The sequence below is a fragment of the Onychostoma macrolepis genome, chromosome 05 (assembly GCF_012432095.1).
Source record: "Onychostoma macrolepis isolate SWU-2019 chromosome 05, ASM1243209v1, whole genome shotgun sequence".
Lineage (NCBI taxonomy): Eukaryota > Metazoa > Chordata > Actinopteri > Cypriniformes > Cyprinidae > Onychostoma > Onychostoma macrolepis.
Genome location: NC_081159.1, coordinates 39,905,718 through 39,927,950, shown reverse-complemented (window position 1 = coordinate 39,927,950; position 22,233 = coordinate 39,905,718). Strand labels below are relative to the sequence as shown.

Here is a 22,233-nt window from a genome sequence, read left to right as displayed (position 1 = left end):
GGAGGATGATCAGAAATTTCTTTAGATTTTATTACTAATTTGTGTTTACATTGCTCAAAATAGCTCGCTTAGCAAGCTACGGAGAAACTAGCAGCCAGGCAACAGACAAGTGACAGATCCAGAGTGGCGACGTCAGCACACGCACTCTACCAGCACGGTGCCAAGAATTCTGGGCCGAGAATATGGCAAGCCAAAAGGGTCAGATTTACGCTATAGATAAATCGCGTTAACATACAAACGCCGTCAAATACGGCGTTTTAAGCAGTATTTGCGGCGCAAAATACGCCGTTGTGATTACAAACGCCGTAAAAACCGCGCGAAAATACGTCAATGGCGCCGTATCTGCCGGCGTTTTAGTGCACATGAAAAGCGCCGCTTTTTACAACGTTCATATTACCATATGACGCAGTAAAAAACGCCGTTTTAATTGCACAGAGCGCTCGTCGCATATGGCGTTAAGCTTATAGTATAATATGCCACGCCCATTGATTTCCACAGCCAGTGATATTGAACAGTTCTCACCCAATCAATGATGCACAGAACCAGACCAGAACAATTCACCACAGATCATTTGTGGCAATCCAATTCGCATGAGTTATTTGCCATTAAGCAGAAAAATCCAGTTCGCTTTAAAATGGACAGAAGAAACTTAATTTTGCGCTGCAAGCGAACATTAAATGATTGCACTCGCCAGCTAACAGAGGATACTGGACCAAATATGCTTCAGTCAACTTTGGTGAGGTAAGGATTTCAAATTTTCTCACTTTCAAATCGATGCTTATACTGGCATTATGAAAATAGTAAATTATAGTAAATTGTAGTGTACTGTATAGTATTTACAAAACTTTGTTAATGAATGCTACAGCATACTGTAGTATTAGTGAACTGATAAACTGTAATAAATACTGTAGCATTTAGTTGTTTCTACAGTAAACTGTAGTGTATTATAGTATAATATATCCGATAGGTGTAGAAAACTTAGCAGTTTTGGGTAAAGTAATTTATATCACTACAGTTGTTATATTACCATAACAACTATAGAATTACCACAACAAATTAATTGAAGTACTTTACTATAGTATGGTTCAAAAACACTATAGTATTTAGTATGAATTACTATAGTATTTTTTCATATGGGTTACACTTGAATGAGTCAGTTGGCGGTGGCATTTTTCTCTGCACCTGAAAAAAAAAAAAAGACATTTAGTGCTTCTTTAGCTTACATTTAGTCAAATGTTTCCACCCCCATATGTTCGGACCTAGATAATTGTCACTGATAACTATTGAACTCTTTTGATTGCCATTGTATTATGATTTAAATATTGTAAGATACTGTCATTTTGATTTATGTTCATGAGTGTCATTGCAAATGTAAACTTTAACATTGTTAAAATTAAAAAGCTCCTAGTTCCCATACAAGTTTGTTAAGACTTATTTATTCTTTGGCCATGAAATACACTTAAGTCTCACAGCAAATTTTTTAACAGAGCCGTTTTAAAAAATTTAAAATTCATGTTGTTTGCAAAAAAAAAAAAGTAAAAGAATGTAAACCCTTTGGAATTTGGTTGGTTTTCTGCATTAACTGTTCACAAAACATCATCTGGGCCCGTATTCACAAAACATTTTATCTTACCACTAAGAGTTCTCCTAAATGGCAGTAAAAGTTTTTAGCTAAGTGTTTTCTCTTAAAACCTATTCACAAAGGTGCTGAGACAAACTTTTACTAAGGAATAGAGAGAAGTCTTAAGCTAAGATTAAGGGCGGTGTGCAAAAGGACATGCTTAATTTCAATTTATTTTATTATAATAGTTCTATCGCAATCAGTTTATTCTAGTTACTGCGTCAGCTGAGTAGGCGTGGTTAGAGAGAGTCTCGCGAGTTCAGAGAGATTGAGAGATCAGATGCAGCTGCAGAGAGAAGACGATAACTTGCAATTGTTGTCAGAAATGATAAAAATGAGGTTGACTTGACGCCTTCGCGTAGGGGATGGGACATAAGTATACAGATTGTACACTGACTGAAGTTTTCCACGCGGATGGTCGGCTGATGCTGTGATTTGCTTCGGAGTTCGTTGGTATTACCCGTTGGGTTTTTTCCGTGTGCGTCATTGACGATTGTAAGTGTTGTTTATTTGTTATTCATCTTAATATTGTGATCTGATATGTTATCAGATGTGTTGACACATTTCTTCAATTATGAAAGAAATGCTGCAACATTTTCGTGTATCTTTATATGTTTGCTTTCTCTCACGTGTTTAGTCATGTGAAGCTATAATGACTCGGTACCTGTTACACCGATCGCATTAGAAACTAATTGCACTTTATCTATTTACTCTAGAACCACACACATCTCACGAATTATACAAGAATTGTCAGCACATCACACATCCAGTGCATCACTACACAGACGAGGACATATCTACGGACATCCGCCTGTTCAAGTCTCCGTGTGAAGATTACACCGAGTCCGAACATCTGTCTGCACCTATCCCTCCTTTCAAGTAGACTTTTCCCTGGAACTATTGGGACTTATCAGAACTAAGAACTATCTCATTGCAAGATCTAAGTATCTCTGTATCTTTGAATCCTTTCTCTGTATATTATTTCTTTATATTGATTGCTTATTGTTTGCGCAGGCCTACGCAGTTTGTATTTTAATCAATACGGATGTGAATTTATATATGGGCATTTTCAAGTGTGAGTAATCATTACATTTTCTGTTGGGTGAACAATACATTGAGTGAATTCTAATTCAAAGGCTCTGGCTCTTTACTCCTCTCTTGGTCCCTGGACATTAATTGGGTATCCGGCCTTCTAAGGTGATTTAGTACCGTAACAGCAACCAACGCATTCATACAGTCTCTAATACATTTATGGTCCTTCGAGCCGGATCACTATAACCACCTTAGCTATGACGTCCAGTCCTAGAGAGGAGGTGTTAAAGCCAGAGAATGTTCGCTCGCGTAGAACAACTAGACAGCCATTGCATTTGCATGACTACGAAGTTGGTTATCTGCAGAAACAGCTCACGTTCGAAGATGAACAGTATGATATGCTTGCTTGTATTCGTGAAATGAGGGAGGAAAATAGGAAAATGAGACAAGATATGCAACGCCTCTCGGATATAATTGCTAATTCTCCAGTGTTAGCTTCTCAGTCTTCAGTATCTGTGCAGCAGCCTTTGGATGAAGGAGCTAGGGTGTCATCTACACCAAAGTCAACTAGTATGCAGTTGTCATTTCAGGATGATGGGAATCCTAGCCAAGCAGAACATACTCCTTTGGTGCCACCTAGAGATGAATCTCTCCTTGCAGTTCGTGGCTGTAAACAAGATCTCATTGAGGAACTGACAGACAGTCTAAGGAGAGTAAGCAAGTGGAGCGGTAGTCAGCCTGGTTCAGGTACGTCAACTCCTTCGTATACCTCCCCCCATGATAGCAAGAATGACTCGCAGCAAGTTCTTGGCTATGATACTAATGTTCCTTCACGGACACGTGATTCGTCTGATCTTCGTCATCGTCATACAGATGACACTTCTTTGTTGCGGCCCAGTGTGTCATCTCGTGATGTTTCTTATCGACCATCAAATAATCCTTACTATCGCCGCTCAAGCGATAGAGTGCATTCCTTACAGGAAGATGCTATGATTGATCGTTCTCTAGGTGATTGGAGACAAGAGTGCAGTCGAGATAATAGACCGTTTTATTCATATGATCGTTCTTACCATTCATTGGGTCATTCTGAGAGTCCACGCCCTTTGCCTCCTCCACCGATGCAATATCGAGGGCCGGCTCCTACAATCCCAGATTTCAGTCGAGATGATCCCCGAGAATTCGCTCGGCTTAAGCTTGCATTGGACAATGTTCTTCCTGATGATGCTTCAGAGTCATTTAAGTTCCAAATACTTTTGGATCATCTTAAATTGGAAGATGCTTTGCTTGTCGCTGACTCCTATAGTCACAGTCGTACTCCATTCAGTGACACAATGAGAGCCCTCACTGATATGTATGGGCAGCCACACCAGTTGGCATTACAAAGGATTACGAACCTTATGGACGGGCCCAATATCAGGAGTGGGGATGTGAAGTCTTTTAAGGATTTGCCCTTCGTGTCCGAGCACTGGTTGGGATGTTGAATCAATTAGGTAGCCCAGGCTGGACTGAGCTGAAGTGTGGCTCACATGTTTCTCGCCTCTTAGCTAAGTTGCCACATGACCTAAGAGCTAATTTTAAGAGATTTGTTAACCCTCTTCAGACTCCTATCCCAACACTGTTGGACTTCTCAGACTGGTTGGAGTATGAGGTTCGCGTGCAGGTAGAAGGAACCCAGTATGGCACCTATCCGGATCATGAGAGAAACAGTGCTCGCAAAGACAAGCGAACTGGCTTTGTGCCCCGAAACTGACTACTGTTCTTCATGGTGGAGAACAGAAAGTAGGAGCAGTGGAGAATCCAAAGGCTGGACAAGCAGATTCAGACAGACCACAGGAGAAGCCTAAGAAGTATTGTCCGTTCTGTGACACAGTTCAGCACTACATGAATCAGTGCTCCAACTTCAAACTCTTAACTAAGGAGCAGATAGAAAGTTGGATCAGGACAGGCAACAGATGTTGACGCTGTGGACGGGGGCATTCATCATCCAAATGCACATTGAAGGCAAAGTGCAAAAGATGTGAGAGAAGGCATCTCGATGTTCTCCATGATGTTAATTCCAGCACCGATATACAGAGTAGAGGCAACATCAAGATGTCAGAGAAACCCATCACCATGGTTAGTCCCGCCTCTCAGACGTTATATTTGGATCGGCCCACAAGTAGCAAGCAAGTGCTGCTTAAGTTGAGTCGAGTCATTCTTCAGAATGGTGACAAGTCACTAGAAACCTATGCTGTGCTAGACGACGGATCTGAGCGAACTATCTTGCTGAATGAAGCCGCTCAACGTCTGGGCCTGCAAGGCGAAATGGAGGATCTCGCTCTTCGTACAGTAAGACAAGATGTGCACACCATTCATGGAAGATCTGTATCTTTCTCGATCGCTCCTGTTTCATACCCTGACCGATCATACCAGATTAAGGGTGCATTCACAGCTAAAGAGCTAAATCTGGTTCAGCATACTTATCCTATCTCTGACTTGCAAAGGAGATACCGCCATCTTCAAGATTTACCGTTGCATGATGTCAACAAAGCACAGCCCTTGGTGCTTATTGGATCAGACTATCCGCACTTGATCACGCCTGTGGAGCCAGTCAGATTGGGGCCCCCTGGAGGACCAGCCGCTGTTCACACAAGGCTTGGATGGACATTACAGGGTCCATCAAGGCTTCTTAAGCCTTACTTGCAACCTCAAGAGTGCCTCTTTATTTCTTGTGTTTCTCCTGAGGCTGAGCTGTTTGGACATGTCGAAAAGCTTTGGCAACTGGATACTCTTCCTTATCGATCTGAGAAGTTAGTCATTCGATCTCGACAAGATGCAGAGGCGATTCGCAAACTAGAGGAGAAGACCGTGAGGATTGATGTAGATGGTGTAAAACGGTACGCCACGCCCCTACTCTGGAAGGAGTCTCTTCCTCCCTTGAATGCCCCCAAAGCAGCAGTCATGGCCCTGTTATGCAGCACTGAACGGAAACTAGCTGGAGATCCTAAGAGAGCTATGTCTTATGAGTCAGAGATTCAGAAACTGCTGCAGGCAGGTTATGTCACTCCCTTGACATCTGAAGAGTGTGATTCGAGTTCCAGATCGTGGTACATACCACATCATATGGTCCACCACAACAACAAGGACCGTATTGTGTTCAATTGCTCTTTCGAGTATCAGGGTCAGTCCCTTAATGAGCACCTTTTGCCAGGCCCTACCTTAGGCTCAAGCCTATTGGGAGTTCTCCTCCGCTTTCGAGAATATCCCGTGGCCTTTTGCAGTGACGTGAAGGGCATGTTTCATCAAGTCCGTCTGCTTGATGAAGACAAGCCCTTCCTCCGATTTCTGTGGCGCCATGGCAAGATCACTGAACAAGCAGTAGCATACCAGTGGGAAGTTTTACCATTTGGTACTACTTGTAGCCCCTGTTGTGCTACTTACGCCCTGCAGACACATGCGCAAAGAAATCTCGAGGCTACCGATGAAGTGCGTCGAGCGGTTGGCGGAGCTTCTATGTAGACAATTGTCTGAAGAGTGTCCCAACTGAAGCTCAAGCTAGCAAACTGGCAAAAGGCTGCAATGTTGTCTTATGGAGGGCGGATTTGAGCTGAGGCAGTGGGCCAGTAACATCACTGAGGTTATTCACCACTTTCCTGAAGAGTTGAAGTCTAACAGTGGTGAGATTTGGCTCACCCCAGAAATGACCAACCCTCAGGAGAATGCCCTTGGATTAATATGGCAATGTAGATCTGACACCTTGGTGTACAAACCATACCAGAGGGAGGAAGGTGACGTTACTATGCGAAAGATCTATCGCACTTTAGCCAAGCTTTACGATCCCCTTGGGTATCTCATTCCGTATACCACAAGAGCAAAGATCATTGTCCAGTTGTTATGGGACAAAAGACGAGAATGGGATGACCCCAGTCTACCCGAGAATCTGCTAGCCAGTTGGCATCAATGGGAGAGCGAACTCCCAAAATTGTCGCAGATCTGTCTGCCAAGAAGCTACGGTTCCAACCTGCAGTACCCGGTCAAGAGTCGAAGTGTTCATGTGTTTTGTGGCGCTTCTGAAAGAGCTTACGGTTCGGTAGCGTACCTGTGTTCTGAAGATGATCAGGGCACTGTTCAAGTAGCCTTCGTGGCTGCAAGGTCGAGAGTTGCTCCGAAGAAACAGATCTCCATTCCTCGTTTGGAGCTCTGTGCTGCGTTGACAGGAGCCCAGCTAGGAGACGTCTTGAAAAAAGAACTGACTGTAGACATCCGTCAATTTGTGTACTGGTCCGACTCGACCACCGTTCTTGCTTGGCTGAATTCTGATTCTTGCAGATACAAAGTGTTTGTAGGAGTCAGAGTCACGGAAATTCAGGAATTGTCTGACCCTGGATCTTGGCGTTATATTGATTCGGCAGCCAATCCTGCCGATGATATCACGTGGGTTATCATTGGCTCAGCTAGCTGAAGACATGCGATGGAAACAAGGTCCAGCCTTCTTGATGCAATCTAATTGCTGTTGGCCTAAGGCACCAGAAGGTCAAGTTCTTAAAGAAGTTCATGAAGAAATTAAGAAATCCACATTTTGCGGATCGTTAAGTGCTACTGAAGATGTTGTTCCTGACGCCCTTCAATTCAGTAGTTATTGCGAATTTCAAGAGGCTACAGCGCGATCCCTTTCTAGGGCAGCCGATAGCACAGATTCACCTAGTGCGGATGATTTTGAGAAAGCGGAGTTGTCTATCCTGAGACAATGTCAGAAGCAGGACTTTCCTGAGGAATTTGCTTTGCTCAAGGGAGGGAAAGACATTTCTGCTCACAGCCGACTCATTAAGCTTGCTCCAGAGTATGACAGAGAATTGGATTTGATTAGAGTGGGAGGACGACTTCGTAGGTGCGAGAACTTGAGTGATGATGTCCTACACCCTATAGTTCTTTCTCCAACCAATCCAGTAGTGAAGCTCTTAATTAAGCATTATGATGCCCAACTACATCATCCAGGAGCTGGAAGAGTGTACGCCGAGCTGAGGCGTAAGTTCTGGATTTTACGCGGAAGAGAAGCGATAAAGAAGCATCAGCGTAACTGTCTCGACTGTACAAAGTGGAGAGGCAAACCGGCGATTCAAAGATGTCAGACCTACCTCCATCGAACCTGCGGTTATTCAAACCCCCTTTTATTCTACGGAGTAGATTGTTTTGGACCTCTGTCGGTAAGGTGGGCCGCCGACGGAGAAGAGATGGGGTATTGTATATAAATGCCTCACCACTCGAGCTGTACATCTTGACTTGTTGGATCACATGGATGGAGATTCATTCCTGCTGTCTCTTAGACGGTTCATTGCTCGGAGAGGGAAACCCTACGAGCTCCTTTCCGATCAAGGAACAAATTTCAAAGGTGGAAGCAAAGAGCTAGAGGACACCTTCTATCAGCTTCAGCCCAGCCTTAGAGAGCAGCTAGCAAAGGAACAAATCAGATTTCGGTTTAATCCTCCCAGTGCGCCTCATTTTGGCGGATCTTGGGAAAGAGAGGTGAGATCCGTGAAGACCGCCTTACGTACCACCTTAGGCGCTCAAACTGTTACTGAGGAGGTATTAAGAACCATTTTGATCGAAGTTGAGAACATGCTTAATTCTCGACCTCTGGGTTACGTCTCAAGTGACGTGGCGGACCCAGATCCTGTAACGCCAAATTCCTTGTTGATGGGGCGGCCTGACTCAACTTTGCCTCCGGTTGTCTATCCAGATACTGAGCTACTCAGTAGAAAACGATGGAGACATAGTCAGGTTCTAAGCGATCATTTTTGGAAACATTTTGTCCGTGATTTCTTGCCCACTTTACAGTCACGGCAGAAATGGTACCGTGAAAAAGAGAACATTACAATCGGTACTGTTGTACTCATTGTTGATGAGCAGCTTCCGAGAGCACTCTGGAAAGTAGGCACTGTTTCTTCTGTCATTCCCAGTTCAGATGGAAGAGTCAGAACAGCAATGGTCAAAGTGAGAGATCATACATACACAAGACCAGTGGCTAAGTTGATTGGACTACCATCGTTGCCCCCAGACACAGAGAGTTCATCATGAACATACTACTGGCAAATTTGCATACCAAATTTGGGGGCGGCTGTGCAAAAGGACATGCTTAATTTCAATTTATTTTATTATAATAGTTCTATCGCAATCAGTTTATTCTAGTTACTGCGTCAGCTGAGTAGGCGTGGTTAGAGAGAGTCTCGCGAGTTCAGAGAGATTGAGAGATCAGATGCAGCTGCAGAGAGAAGACGATAACTTGCAATTGTTGTCAGAAATGATAAAAATGAGGTTGACTTGACGCCTTCGCGTAGGGGATGGGACATAAGTATACAGATTGTACACTGACTGAAGTTTTCCACGCGGATGGTCGGCTGATGCTGTGATTTGCTTGAGTTCGTTGGTATTACCCGTTGGGTTTTTCCGTGTCGTCATTGACGATTGTAAGTGTTGTTTATTTGTTATTCATCTTAATATTGTGATCTGATATGTTATCAGATGTCTTGACACATTTCTTCAATTATGAAAGAAATGCTGCAACATTTTCGTGTATCTTTGTTTACTTTCTCTCACGTGTTTAGTCATGTGAAGCTATAATGACTCGGTACCTGTTACACCGATCGCATTAGAAACTAATTGCACTTTATCTATTTACTCTAGAACCACACACATCTCACGAATTATACAAGAATTGTCAGCACATCACACATCCAGTACATCACTACACAGACGAGGACATATCTACGGACATCCGCCTGTTCAAGTCTCCGTGTGAAGATTACACCGAGTCCGAACATCTGTCTGCACCTATCCCTCCTTTCAAGTAGACTTTCCCTGGAACTATTGGGACTTATCAGAACTAAGAACCATCTCATTGCAAGATCTAAGTATCTCTGTATCTTTGAATCCGTTCTCTGTATATTATTTCTTTATATTGATTGCTTATTGTTTGCGCAGGCCTACGCAGTTTGTATTTTAATCAATACGGATGTGAATTTATATATGGGCATTTTCAAGTGTGAGTAATCATTACATTTTCTGTTGGGTGAACAATACATTGAGTGAATTCTAATTCAAAGGCTCTGGCTCTTTACTCCTCTCTTGGTCCCTGGACATTAATTGGGTATCCGACCTTCTAAGGTGATTTAGTACCGTAACAGCAGCCAACGCATTCATACAGTCTCTAATACAGCGGGGTTGACCTCGTTGCTATGGATCATGTCAGCATACTGTATGCTTACTAACCAGGGGCGTGGAATTAATAATAATAATAATAATTCGTTACATTTATATAGCGCTTTTCAGGGTACTCAAAGTGCTTACCATAGAAGGGGGGAATCTCCTCAAGCACCACCAATGTGCAGCATCCACCTGGATGATGCGATGGCAGCCATAGTGCACCAGAACGCCCACCACACACCAGCTTATTGGTGGAGAGGAGACAGAGTGGTGAAGCCAATTGGTGAAGCCAACAGCTTTCCTGTAGCTCAAATAGTAGAGCATGGCGCTAGCAACGCCAAGATCATGGGTTCGATTCCCAGGGAAAGCAAGAGCTGATAAAATGTAAAAAAATTGTAACTTGAATGCAATGTAAGTCGCTTTGGATAAAAGCGTCTGCTAAATGCATAAATGTAAATGTAAATGGTGTATGGGGATGATTAGGAGGCCATGATGGCCAGAGGCCAATGGGCAAATTTGGCCAGGATTTTTAAATGACCACAGAGAGTCAGGACCTCGGTTTAACGTCTCATCCGAAGGACGGCACTTTTTACAGTATAGTGTCCCCGTCACTATACTGGGATATTAGGACCCACACAGACCACAGGGTGAGCACCCCCTGCTGGCCTCACTAACACCTCTTCCGACAGCAACCTAGTTTTCCCAGGAGGTCTCCCATCCAGATACTGACCAGCTCTACCCTGCTTAGCTTCAGTGGGCAACCAGTCTTGGGCTACAGGGTGATACGGCTGGAAATATCCAATATCCAGCCACTACCAAACTGTCCCTAGCAATAATTTTGATCAAATAATTAAATATATGTATTTGTTTTTGTCATTTCAGACCCATCTGAAACGTCATATCATTGATATTACCTAACAAGTTAAAGTAAATACGTTAGAAAACTGCACGCTCTCAAGGACATGCATTTAATACATGCGCGGAATAGTCACACACCGGACGAGAAGCACAGCGCTCACAGGTATAACTTACAGGTATTGCACCCAATTCAAGACAGCAGTCCAAAACAGCTAATATAAAATCCCACTTCAGGAATGAACAAAGTTGCATCGATGAGTTTGAAGTACGGTGTTTGTTTGACAAAACGGAGCAAACGGAAAGAGAAAGCGCGATCTATGGCTATTATTAGCTCCCTATATAAAGCATATGGACAGAAAGACAAACTTTGTGCGGAAAGATACACAATCTTTCAGCCTAGGATAAAGTCATGAACATCAACAATAATTTGGGACAAATATGTGATTGTTTTTTTTTTTTTTTGGGAAACTATGTAAATGGCACTCTGTGGTGCAGCAGGATTTGGAACAGCATCCTGAGTCGCTGCGGACAGTCTTTAACTTTAAATTAATGTTGTTCAACTGAACGTACAAATCAAGCTGTTAGCTGAAATATCCAAGAAATAAAAAACACCACTGGTATAAGAGCGTGCAGTTTATGTGTCAATCAGATGCGCACTATTTCGTTACTACAGCAGCAGCAGAGTATTCTTTCAGAATCATCCTGGGTCCAATTTGATTAATATTAAATTAAAGTGCTATACTATAAAACAAAACAAAACAAAGGGGGGGTTCTCGAAAGCAAACCTACGCCCTCGTTACTAACTATGCACACAGTTGCGAATTGGATTGCCACAAATGATCTGTGGTGAATTGTTCTGGTCTGGTTCTGTGCATCATTGATTGGGTGAGAACTGTTCAATATCACTGGCTGTGGAAATCAATGGGCGTGGCATATTATACTATAAGCTTAACGCCATATGCGACGAGCGCTCTGTGCAATTAAACGGCGTTTTTACGGCGTCATATGGTAATATGAACGTTGTAAAAAGCGGCACTTTTCATGTGCACTTAAACGCCGGCAGATACGGCGCCATTGACGTATTTTCGCGCGGTTTTTACGGCGTTTGTAATCACAACGGCGTATTTTGCGCCGCAAATACTGCTTAAAACGCCGTATTTGACGGCGTTTGTATGTTAACGCGATTTATCTATAGCGTAAATCTGACCCTTTTGGCTTGCCATACGAGAACGGTTTGTAATCGTGCCGCGCCGTACCAGGCTCACGTGGAAAAACAACTGGAACCGTACCTGACTGTTCTTAGAACCGTTCGGCCCGATAGTGGAAAAGCGGCTGGTGTGTCTTATATGTATTAAAAAAAGAAAAAGAAAAAAAAAATGCCTGTGTGTGACTGCAATTCTGTCATGACCACTATAGTCAATGATAGACACTTAGCATTAGAACTGCACGATTATGACAAAAATCATAATTGTCGATTATTCCCTTGAGATTGTAATTGCGATTATTAATAACAATTATTTTGAACAGATTTATGCCATTGTTTGAAGCTGCATGCCATATTTTTTATATAAAATATATATTTAAAAAGCATTGAGCCTCAAATGTCAACTATACATTGGTTTGGTTTCTTCTTTAAACAAAAAGAGGTACAATTATGCATGGTATAATAATGTTATACTAAAACTAAAAGAAAAGAAAAATGGTTTACTAAAGCTATATATTTCTTTTACAATTAAACAGATGAAATTTCAAATTACATTAAGATTTTACAGTACAATTTATATTATCAGGGCTCCAGACTAACATTTGAGAGCAGTGGCATTGGTTCTCAGATTCTGTATTTTATATATATAAATACAGAATCTGAATTAAAATGTGTTTGATTTAAGCTCACATTTCAAAATTTTGTGTCATAAAATTTCTTGTTTTTAAGCAAATGTTGAATTTAGCCAGACAGGCGCGCTCAGAGCTGTCATATATCACAACGTTTCAGTGTTTTCAACCACATACTGTTTATTTTAGGTTTCAGACATATACATGCACATAAGTACTAAAAAAACAATGCATTTAGAGTTTGTAAAATACACACTGATGTCTATGGAAGAGGTAATAATAATCCTTTCCATTATAATTCGACACGTTTTATTCATATCAGATACACATTGTGTAAGTAACTTTAATGTTTACTCTGTTCTTCTCCCAGTTCACCAGCCACTTACTTTTAAGTATTTCAGGAGAAGTGCATGAATTCACGTGTTGTAAATCCAACAGATCCGATTCTCTGAACTGCGTCTGCGGCACAAACTAACATCGCGGCGCCCATCGCGCATACAGCTCGACTAACGCGATCGTTATAAAGGTGTTTAAACAACAATACACTTCCACTTGCATGTATTTGACAATCGGAATATCAGATATTTCATGCCATAGTTAACACATTTGTGAATATTCTGAATAAAAAGGAAAATGACATAAAAGCAGTTTAAGCAGATCATCATTCATTCAGCGCTGTTGCTGCTGCCGTGTGTCACGTGACAAGCAATGACGCGTCACCATGGAAACCATTAAGTGACACATTCTAAATAACGGTCCCCCCAGCACTGTTTCTGCTGCTTTCTACGTCAGTGTTGATGAGAATAACAGCTCCGATTTATTTGGCTTTAAACTAGTTTAAATTAAAGAGACGTGATTTGTACTGGAGAACTCCTCGAGTGCTTCTTACTGGATTTCACAGCGTTGTTTAGCACGTGATCGCGACTGGTCACTGTAATAAAGGCATACGCTCTAAGCTCGCGCTGCGCTGTTTTCTTTTGAGGCGAGCAGATAAGGTCCGTTCAAACCATAGACAAATATAGACGGTACTCGTTTGTCGCTTAGTCATTAAACGGTATGCTTTACTTGTAGGTCGAACAGTTCTCAAATCGACTTACTGATATGTGACACAAATGTTATGGTCGAGACAGAGGAGCATTTTGCAAAGGGTAGCGAACTAATGTAGCGATAACGTTAGGGTGACCAAACGTCCTGTTTTCCCAGGACATGTCCTGGCGGTCCTGGTTGTTTTTTATAAAGTGATGAAAATGTCCTGGTTTTCATTATTTTCATTGGGCCATTAAATTGACCGGCACTAGGGCACTCTGCACCTGCTGCATGAGACGTAATCCCTGAGAGGCTGCCGTGTGGGCACCACAGTCTATGGTGGGCACACGATCCGTTCCACCTGCACGATCCGTTCTGCGCATGCGGCGTAATTACGTAGTAGAAAACGTCCACGGTTTCCCTACACTATAGAGTGGGGAACTATGATGTCACTTTGTGGCGAAAACCCGAAGCGAGTTAACATTTTAGCACTTCCGGTTCCAAAACACACCAGTCACACCACACTCCTGATTTTTTAAGCTGTTAGGTTTCTTTAAAAGACGGTTGCTAACAAATTGCTAAATCGGACTACAGGCGCTGTCGGAGACATTAAACGTCATCACGCGAACAGTATATCAATTTAGTATTTTGCAGTTGTAGTATAATTTATGATACAATTAATTTTAGGATAACCAATGAATAGTTTACAGCATTTTATATTGTTGTTCGACAATGTTTTTTTGTTTTCCCCCGAAATGCGACACGTCTTCAGAGGGAAGAAGCTCGTTTTATCGTTTACTGATGCGGAGACTCTGGGTTCGTACCACAAGGTAAATTCATATTATGATTATTACATGTAAACACCACATTTTATTGTTGAAAGCGAGCGACCATGGTGCTGTAGTTCGTTTATAGCCTAAGTTTAGCTTTTCAGTTCTGGTGCTTTTATTTAGGCTTCAAAATTCATCAAAGTTATATTATTTTGTGAAGATTATCTTGATGGACAAAACATGTAAGTTTCATGAACTATGATTGAACACAGAGCTTATTTTTTGCGATTATCCAAAAGCCTATGGAAAAATCCCATTGGCTTTTTGTCGAAGGAACCAGTTTCATGCTAACCGCCGATCCGCCTACAAAGTGACGTCATAGTTCCCCCACTCTATTGGTATCACGCATGCGATGAAACACGACGGCCAGGAGGCACAACTGGTGGCATGTTTTTGTAGGCTACATTGTGTTTTTCATTTAACAGTTCACGGCGGGTCTATTTTGATGTTTTTAAATGTAGCTTACGCTATGCATTACGATGTGTTTAAGTGGTTGCCAAACCAAAATAATAAAAGAGTTGTTACATGAACATACAGGATTTTGGTTGGGACGGATCATGCAGGCATCCCGGATCGTGTACTGACAGGGTCTATGAGTTATGCCGAGTTCACACTGCACGATTTTAGCCCGATTTTTCACTCGCCGACAGGTTTTGATAAATCGCCGACAAATGCCCGACATCGGAGGCAAATCGGAGCTCGTTCACGCGAGTGAGAATCGCGTGTGAATTACCAAAGACGCGATCTGAGGGAATCGCCGACATGCTAAATATCTGGAGCTGTCGCAATAACACAGCAGCGACTGAATGCTACCCCAGATAGTCACGCAGTGTGAAAACAACAGCAATCCGACGAGTTTGAAAATCGTGCAGTGAACTCGGCATAAGACCAAATAATTAAAATGGGATGCCCTCATTGGTGTGACATCATTTAGGTGGGTGGGGCATGCATCAAACTGGAAGTTGACCATGAAAAGCATGAACTGAGGAAAATGAAATAAGCTTTTGCTAGTTTTCATAATAAGGTCCTAAAATTGTCATAGCTACTATATTATACAAACTTTTGATGGAAACATAAATACGATGCACTACTTCTACAAAATCAGTAAAAAGTGTTAACATCATGTTTCTACTAATTAGATTGTTTTATTTTGACAGCATATTTCTGGGTGATTGGGACAGTGCTTAAAGGCTTTACTAATTAAGAAAATGATTGACCTTGTAATAGAGAACCATTGTATGCTCTGTATGTCCTAAATCAGTGGTTTCTAACCTTTTTATTTGTGCAAGCCCTAATCAACCACAAAAAATATTCATGAACTAGCTAGATTTTTGCTAAAATAAAAATTCTGAAATAGAAGCGTTTTGAAAATAGAAGCATTATAGATAAACTTTTAAATGTTTTTGTTGCAGTAATAAACCATATTCATGTTCCTGTTAAAGGTTTGTGCAGGTTAAATGTGTTTGTCAAACAGATAATTGGTGATGGGGCCACCCAACTTTTTCTTTTTTTTGTCCTGAAGCATTTTTTTTTTTTACTTGTCTATTTGATTTTTAAATGTTTTCAATTACTTTTGGATGTCAAGCCTTCTTTTACCTAAGTTACATGTGTAGTATTGTGTGAATTTTGGATGGATTTATGAACTGAGAAATAAAGTTGAACAGAAATAAACATGGGCTCTTAATGATGATAAACAGAAAAGGATATATTGCATATAAAATTATATTAAAGTATGAACTAACTTGTGCAATACAGTAAATATTCTTACACTACCCTAAATCAATGAAAACATGTGCTGTCCTGTCCCAATCACCCAAATGTTACCCCCAATTTTTTTTTGCCTCAGTTTACAGAAAAGTGTACATCACGCATCCTTTCATTATAATATAACATTGTTTCCTCCTCAAATGGGTAGTTAACATCTTCAGTATTACAGAAATATATAATGTGTTGGGCTGATTGTTTAAATTTATGGCAAGAAAGCTTGCACATGGCGGAATTTCAAAACTGTCCCAATCACCCTTAATTCACCTAAATGAATAGAGTGCACATTTAAAAGGGACAAGTTTTTATGAATAGAATTAGAATAGAGAGTGCTAGAGTTAGAGGTTCAAATAAAGATGGAAGAGATGTGTTTTATAGTCTAAAGGACCTTTAGGTGCTTCCAAGAACCTTTTATGCAATGGAAAGGTTCTTTGAATATGTTTAAGGTTGTAAGCCTGTTAAACTGGATCTTGAATAGAGAGTCCTTATTAGTCCAAAGCTAAGCTTAATGCCTTCACATTACAAAACATAACTGAAGAGTAAGCACAAAAGATTATTTATGGGTCGTTATTAAATGGCGATCTATTTATATTTAAAAAAAATCTATAATAAATCTATTTTGTTGTACTGTGATGATTGTAAAGAAAATAAAGAAAAAAAAAGTCTGAATCTAAAATAGAATAATGGGTGTAATGGGAAATGTATTGTTTTAATGGAAACTGTAATTGTCCCTGTGGGTAAATTGTTGTCCTCTATTGGTGGCTTGTTAAAACCATTAAATCGTAATGGAATATGTCCCAAAACACAATAGAAACCATTAAATGTACTGGTTTTATTGGTTAACATTGATGGTTTGTAATGTTTTTAATGGTATTTGTAGTGGAAAACATTACAACTTCTGTGATGGTTTCCATTGTTTGTTTTTTCCTTAATGGTATCCACTAGACATAACAGGCTACCAATAGAAGGAAAAAAATTACCAGTAGAGACCCATAGGGACCATTACAGTTTCCATTAAAACCAATACAATTCCCATTATAACCAGTAGGCTAAAACCATTACAAATTTTGTAATGGTTTCTGTTGTTTTTTTCAGCAGGGAAAACTTGGGCTCTTGTGCATGCGAATTATTTAGAAACTATAATGAGAAACTTAAAGTTTTCAGTTACTGGGAATAAAATACGCTGAAAGATACTGTACGTATATTGGCACTTTCCCCCACTCTAATCACGAAACAAGAATATCAGCTATGTGCATGAACCTGTCACAAACTGAGCCGATAACCAAGGGTGAGAGGTGCAATGTGACTTTATTTAAATGAATGAATAAACAGAGGAGGTGAGGGAGTCGATGAGGGTCCAGGAAGGGGTAAAGAGTAATGTCCTTGGGAGTGAGTATCCGGGGAGCAATGGAAGTAATCGAAAGTATTCGCTGGAGTAACGGTGGAGTGTCACAGGGGAGATCTGAGGAGGAAGCACAAGAGAGTTACGGGAAAAGAGGAGCCTGGTCTGTGTTCAGGGTGTGAACCGTAGACCGGACGATGAATGCCAGAGAGTGTGAGTGCTTTATGGGAGTGCTGATGAGGGTGCACAGGTGCTGGTGATTAGAATGCAGGTGATTGCGATCTCGTGATTCCTGGTGATGACGGAGACAGTGACTCTCTGACACTACCCTCCAGGGGCGGCTCCTGACGCCCTTACACGGCGACGGGGGCGACCTCGACCTCTGGGTGCAGGACGGTTAGGATGGTTGCGATGGAATTCCTGGAGTAATAGGGTGTCAAGGATGTCATCCCTGGCCACCCAGGATCTTTCCTCAGGTCCATAGCCCTCCCAGTCGACTAAGTACTCCAGTCGGCCTCCCCGCCGCCGTGAATCCAGGATTTCGTGGACCTGGTAGATGGAAGGTTGGTCCAGGATGTCAGGAGGAGGAGGCTCGTCCAGTTCTTGTGAATCTGGGGTGAGAGAAGAACAGGGTTTTAACAGGGACACGTGGAATGTGGGGTGTATTCGGTACCTGGGAGGGAGCTGGAGCTGATATGCAACCTCATTGATCTGCCTCAGAATCTTGAACGGACCTATATAGCGGGGACTCAGCTTTTTACAGGGCAGGCGGAGTCGCAGATCCCGGGTGGAGAGCCACACTCTATCTCCAGGATGATAGGTGGGAGTAGACTTACGGCGGGCATCTGCGAAGGCCTTATGTCTCCGCACTGCCCGTTGCAGATGGACATGCGCTGAGTCCCACACTCTCTCGCTCACCCGGAACCAGTGGTCCACAGCTGGAACCTCAGACGGCTCTCCCGTCCACGGGAAGAGCGGTGGTTGGTAACCGAGTATGCACTGGAAGGGAGTTAGGCCGGTGGTGTCTTGCCTGAGGGAATTCTGTGCATACTCGGCCCACGGGAGGAAATGGCTCCAGCTGTGTTGATCTTCGTAACAGTATGCCCGGAGGTACCGTCCAAGTTCTTGAATCTTCCGCTCAGTCTGGCCATTTGTCTGGGGATGGTAACCCGAGGACAAACTCACTGTGACTCCTAGTAGGCGGAAGAAGGCCTTCCAGACATGGGAAATGAACTGAGGTCCACGGTTCCATAATGGCGGAAGACGTTGTGAAAGGTGTTCTGCGGTTTCCATCGCGGTGGGCAAGCCTGAAAGGGGAATCAGTTTGCAACCCTTGGAGAATCGATCCACGACTACCAGTACACATGTGCTCCCGTCTGAGTCTGGTAAATCCGTCACAAAGTCGATTCCGATGTGGGACCACGGTCGGCGAGGAATAGGGAGAGGAGTGAGCTTGCCCACCGGTAGCTGACGAGTAGCAACTCTGGACGTACCGGGTGACATCACGGGACATACTGGGCCACCAGTACCGAGCTTGGAGGAGCGAGAGGGTCCGCTGTCTGCCTGGGTGTCCAGAGCCCGGCAAGGAGTGAACTGAGCCCAGAAGGGGTATCCGAAGATCCGTAGGGACGTAAGTCTTCCCTTCTGGGCCTCCCGGCGGAGCAGGTTCGGTGAGGGTGGCGGCTCGGATGTCGTCGTCAATGTTCCAGACGATGGGATTTACTATGAGGGCTGGAGGGAGAATTGGTTCTGGATCGGTGGGGGAGTCTGGTGAATAGATACGTGAGAGGGCATCAGCCTTGCCATTTCGGTTTCCGGGACGGTAGGTGATGGTGAAGTGAAATCGAGTGAAGAATAAGGCCCACCGGGCTTGACGGGAGTTGAGTCTTCGGGCTTCACGGAGGTACTGGAGGTTCTTGTGATCGGTGATGACTGTGAATGGATGTTGGGCTCCCTCCAGCCAGTGCCGCCACTCCTCAAGGGCCAGTTTAATGGCTAGGAGTTCTCTGTTGCCGATGTCATAATTCTGCTCTGCGGGGGTCAGTTTTCTCGAATAATAAGCGCAGGGCTGGAGGCTGGGAGGCTCGCCATAATGTTGTGACAATACCGCCCCGACGCCGGTGTCAGAGGCGTCCACTTCCACAACGAAAGGCTGATCGGGGTTGGGATGGCGGAGGATAGGGGCCGTACTGAATGCCCTCTTCAAGGCGTCGAAGGCTTCGTGGGCGCTGGGATTGAAGGACAGGGACTTGGGTTTTCCTCGGAGCAAGGTGGTAAGTGGAGCTGTGAGCATGCTGAAATCTTTGATAAAGCGGCGATAGAAATTAGCAAATCCTAGAAACCTCTGGAGTTCCTTGATCTTTGGGGAATGGGCCAGGTGGAGACAGCAGATACCTTCCCCTGGTCCATCTGTATTCCTTCTTCGCCAATGATGTAACCGAGGAACTGTACCGTGGGGCGATGGAACTCGCACTTTTCCAGTTTGAGGTAGAGCTGATGGTATCGAAGCCTCTCGAGGACCTGCGCAACGTGGTGGCGATGGTCGGCCAGGTTCCGGGAGTATATCAAGATGTCATCAATGTACACCACGACGAAACGATGGAGGAACTCCCGGAACACCTAGTTCATGAACCCCTGAAATACTGAAGGGGCGTTGGCAAGGCCATAGGGCATGACCCGATACTCATAGTGGCCAGACGGAGTAATGAAGGCGGTCTTCCACTCGTCCCCTTTCCTGATCCGAACGAGGTTATATGCGCTGCGCAGGTCCAGCCAGAAGATGCGGGCCCCACGGAGTTCCTCGAGGCGGCCGGGACCAGGGAAGTGGATAGGGAGTTTGACGGTTTGAGAGTTGAGGGCTCTATAGTCAATACAAGGCCGCAAGCCCCCGTCCTTCTTACCCACGAAGAAAAAAACTTGAAGCCGCTGGAGAACTGGATGGCCGGATATATCCCTGTTTGAGAGCCTCCTCGATGTATTCCTCCATAGCCCCGCGCTCCGGGATGGACAGAGGGTATACTCGACCCTTGGGGAGTTTGTACCCAGGCAGCAGATCTATAGCACAGTCCCATGGCCGATGAGGTGGTAGTTGTGTGGCTGCCTGCTTACAAAAGACATCCTGGAACGCCCTGTAATCAGATGGGACTTCATGAACTTCCTCGGAGTCAGGACTCTCAATCCGTGTGGAGGCCACTTGGAGTTCTGAGAACTTAGAAGTTGGTCGTGGAATTCTCTTGAGACACTGTTGATGGCATCCTTCACCCCAACGGATTATCTCACTGGTCTCCCATCTGATTACCGGAGAGTGGAGGATGAGCCAGGGGCGTCCCAGGATGATATCCACGGTGGAGCTCTCCAGTACCAGAAATTTTATTTCCTCCTCATGCAGGATTCCCACCTTGAGTGGCATAGCTGGAACCTCATACTGGACCCGCCCACGTCCTAGCGGCTTTCCATTGATCGTCTCGACTCGGAGCTCCTGGGATCGTCGTTGGAGGGACAGGCGGAGACGACTGGCGAAGTCCTGGGAGATAAAGTTCCCCAAGGAGCCCGAGTCAACCAAGGCTGTAGCTGAAACGGATTGCAGAGGGGTGAGTAGTTGTACTGAGATAACTGACAGTTTGGAGATCAGGGATTGGTTTGAAGTGTACTCACCGCAGGACGGGGGTCTAATGGGACAGGCCTTGATGAAGTGTTCCGCTGAGGCACAGTAAAGACACAAGCCTGATGTTAAACGCGTCTTCCACGTTCACGGTTAGAGAGACGAGCCGTGTCAACGAGCATGGGCTCTGGTACTGGAGGGGTGGCAGCGGGTGAGATGGGCTGATGAGCGGCTTCGGACATGTCGTAGGTGGTGAGACGCTGGGAGATTCTATTAGCACGTTGCATGAATCCTTCCAATCCCAAGGAATCGTCAGAATCACCATTTGTCTGCGAATAGAAGGCTCCAAACCTTGTCGATGGCGCTGATGAGCGCCGCTTCATTCCAGCCGCTTGAGGCCGCCAGAGTGCGGAACTGCAGAGTGTATTCCTGGGTGGAAGAAGTGTTTTGACGGAGGTTGAGGAGTTGGTCAGACACCGAGAGCGCTCCGGTAGCTGATCCAAACACTTCCTTAAAATGACGGGTAAAAGCTTCATAGGAATTAATTATGGCAGTATTGGCGTCCCATATTGCTTTAGCCCAATTTAACGCCTCCCGGACAGGAGAGAAATTAAAAAGCTACCTATGAGCGCTCGGTGGGGAACTTCTGCGGCTGCATCTCCAGATAAAGGGACAGTTGGAGTAAGAAGCCGCCACACTCACCCGAATCACCCGCATAGGTAGCAGGCAGTGCCATGGGACTGGCCGAGGCAGATGGAGGAGCTGGAGGTGGAAGCAAGGAGGCCCGCAGAGTATTCACTAGCTCCTCCAGGATATCTGAGGGTGACAAAGGTTGGGGATCCATGCCGGTGTCGGTGTTGGTCCGGTCTTCTGTCACAAACTGAGCCGATAACCAAGGGTGAGAGGTGCAATGTGACTTTATTTAAATGAATGAATAAACAGAGGAGGTGAGGGAGTCGATGAGGGTCCAGGAAGGGGTAAAGAGTAATGTCCTTGGGAGTGAGTATCCGGGGAGCAATGGAAGTAATCGAAGGTATTCGCTGGAGTAACGGTGGAGTGTCACAGGGGAGATCTGAGGAGGAAGCACAAGAGAGTTACGGGAAAAGAGGAGCCTGGTCTGTGTTCAGGGTGTGAACCGTAGACCGGA

General features: G+C 44.0%; 1 protein-coding gene across 2 annotated transcripts in view; it reads left to right on the top strand.

Moving 5' to 3' along the window:
* The first annotated feature begins 483 nt into the window (after window positions 1-483).
* Window positions 484-22,233, top strand: part of LOC131540591 (UDP-glucuronosyltransferase 2B15-like) — a 30,847-nt gene continuing 9,097 nt past the window's right edge. Inside the window, exon 1 of one of the 2 annotated variants that reach the window (XM_058775616.1) lies at window positions 484-741. Coding sequence is in view for 1 of the 2 variants with exons in the window: in XM_058775615.1 (XP_058631598.1) it covers window positions 17,392-17,431 (40 nt within the window). In the remaining variant the exon portion in view is untranslated. Of the gene's footprint in view, window positions 742-17,327; window positions 17,432-22,233 lie in introns of those variants that run through there. The other variant, XM_058775615.1, reaches the window with a different exon arrangement.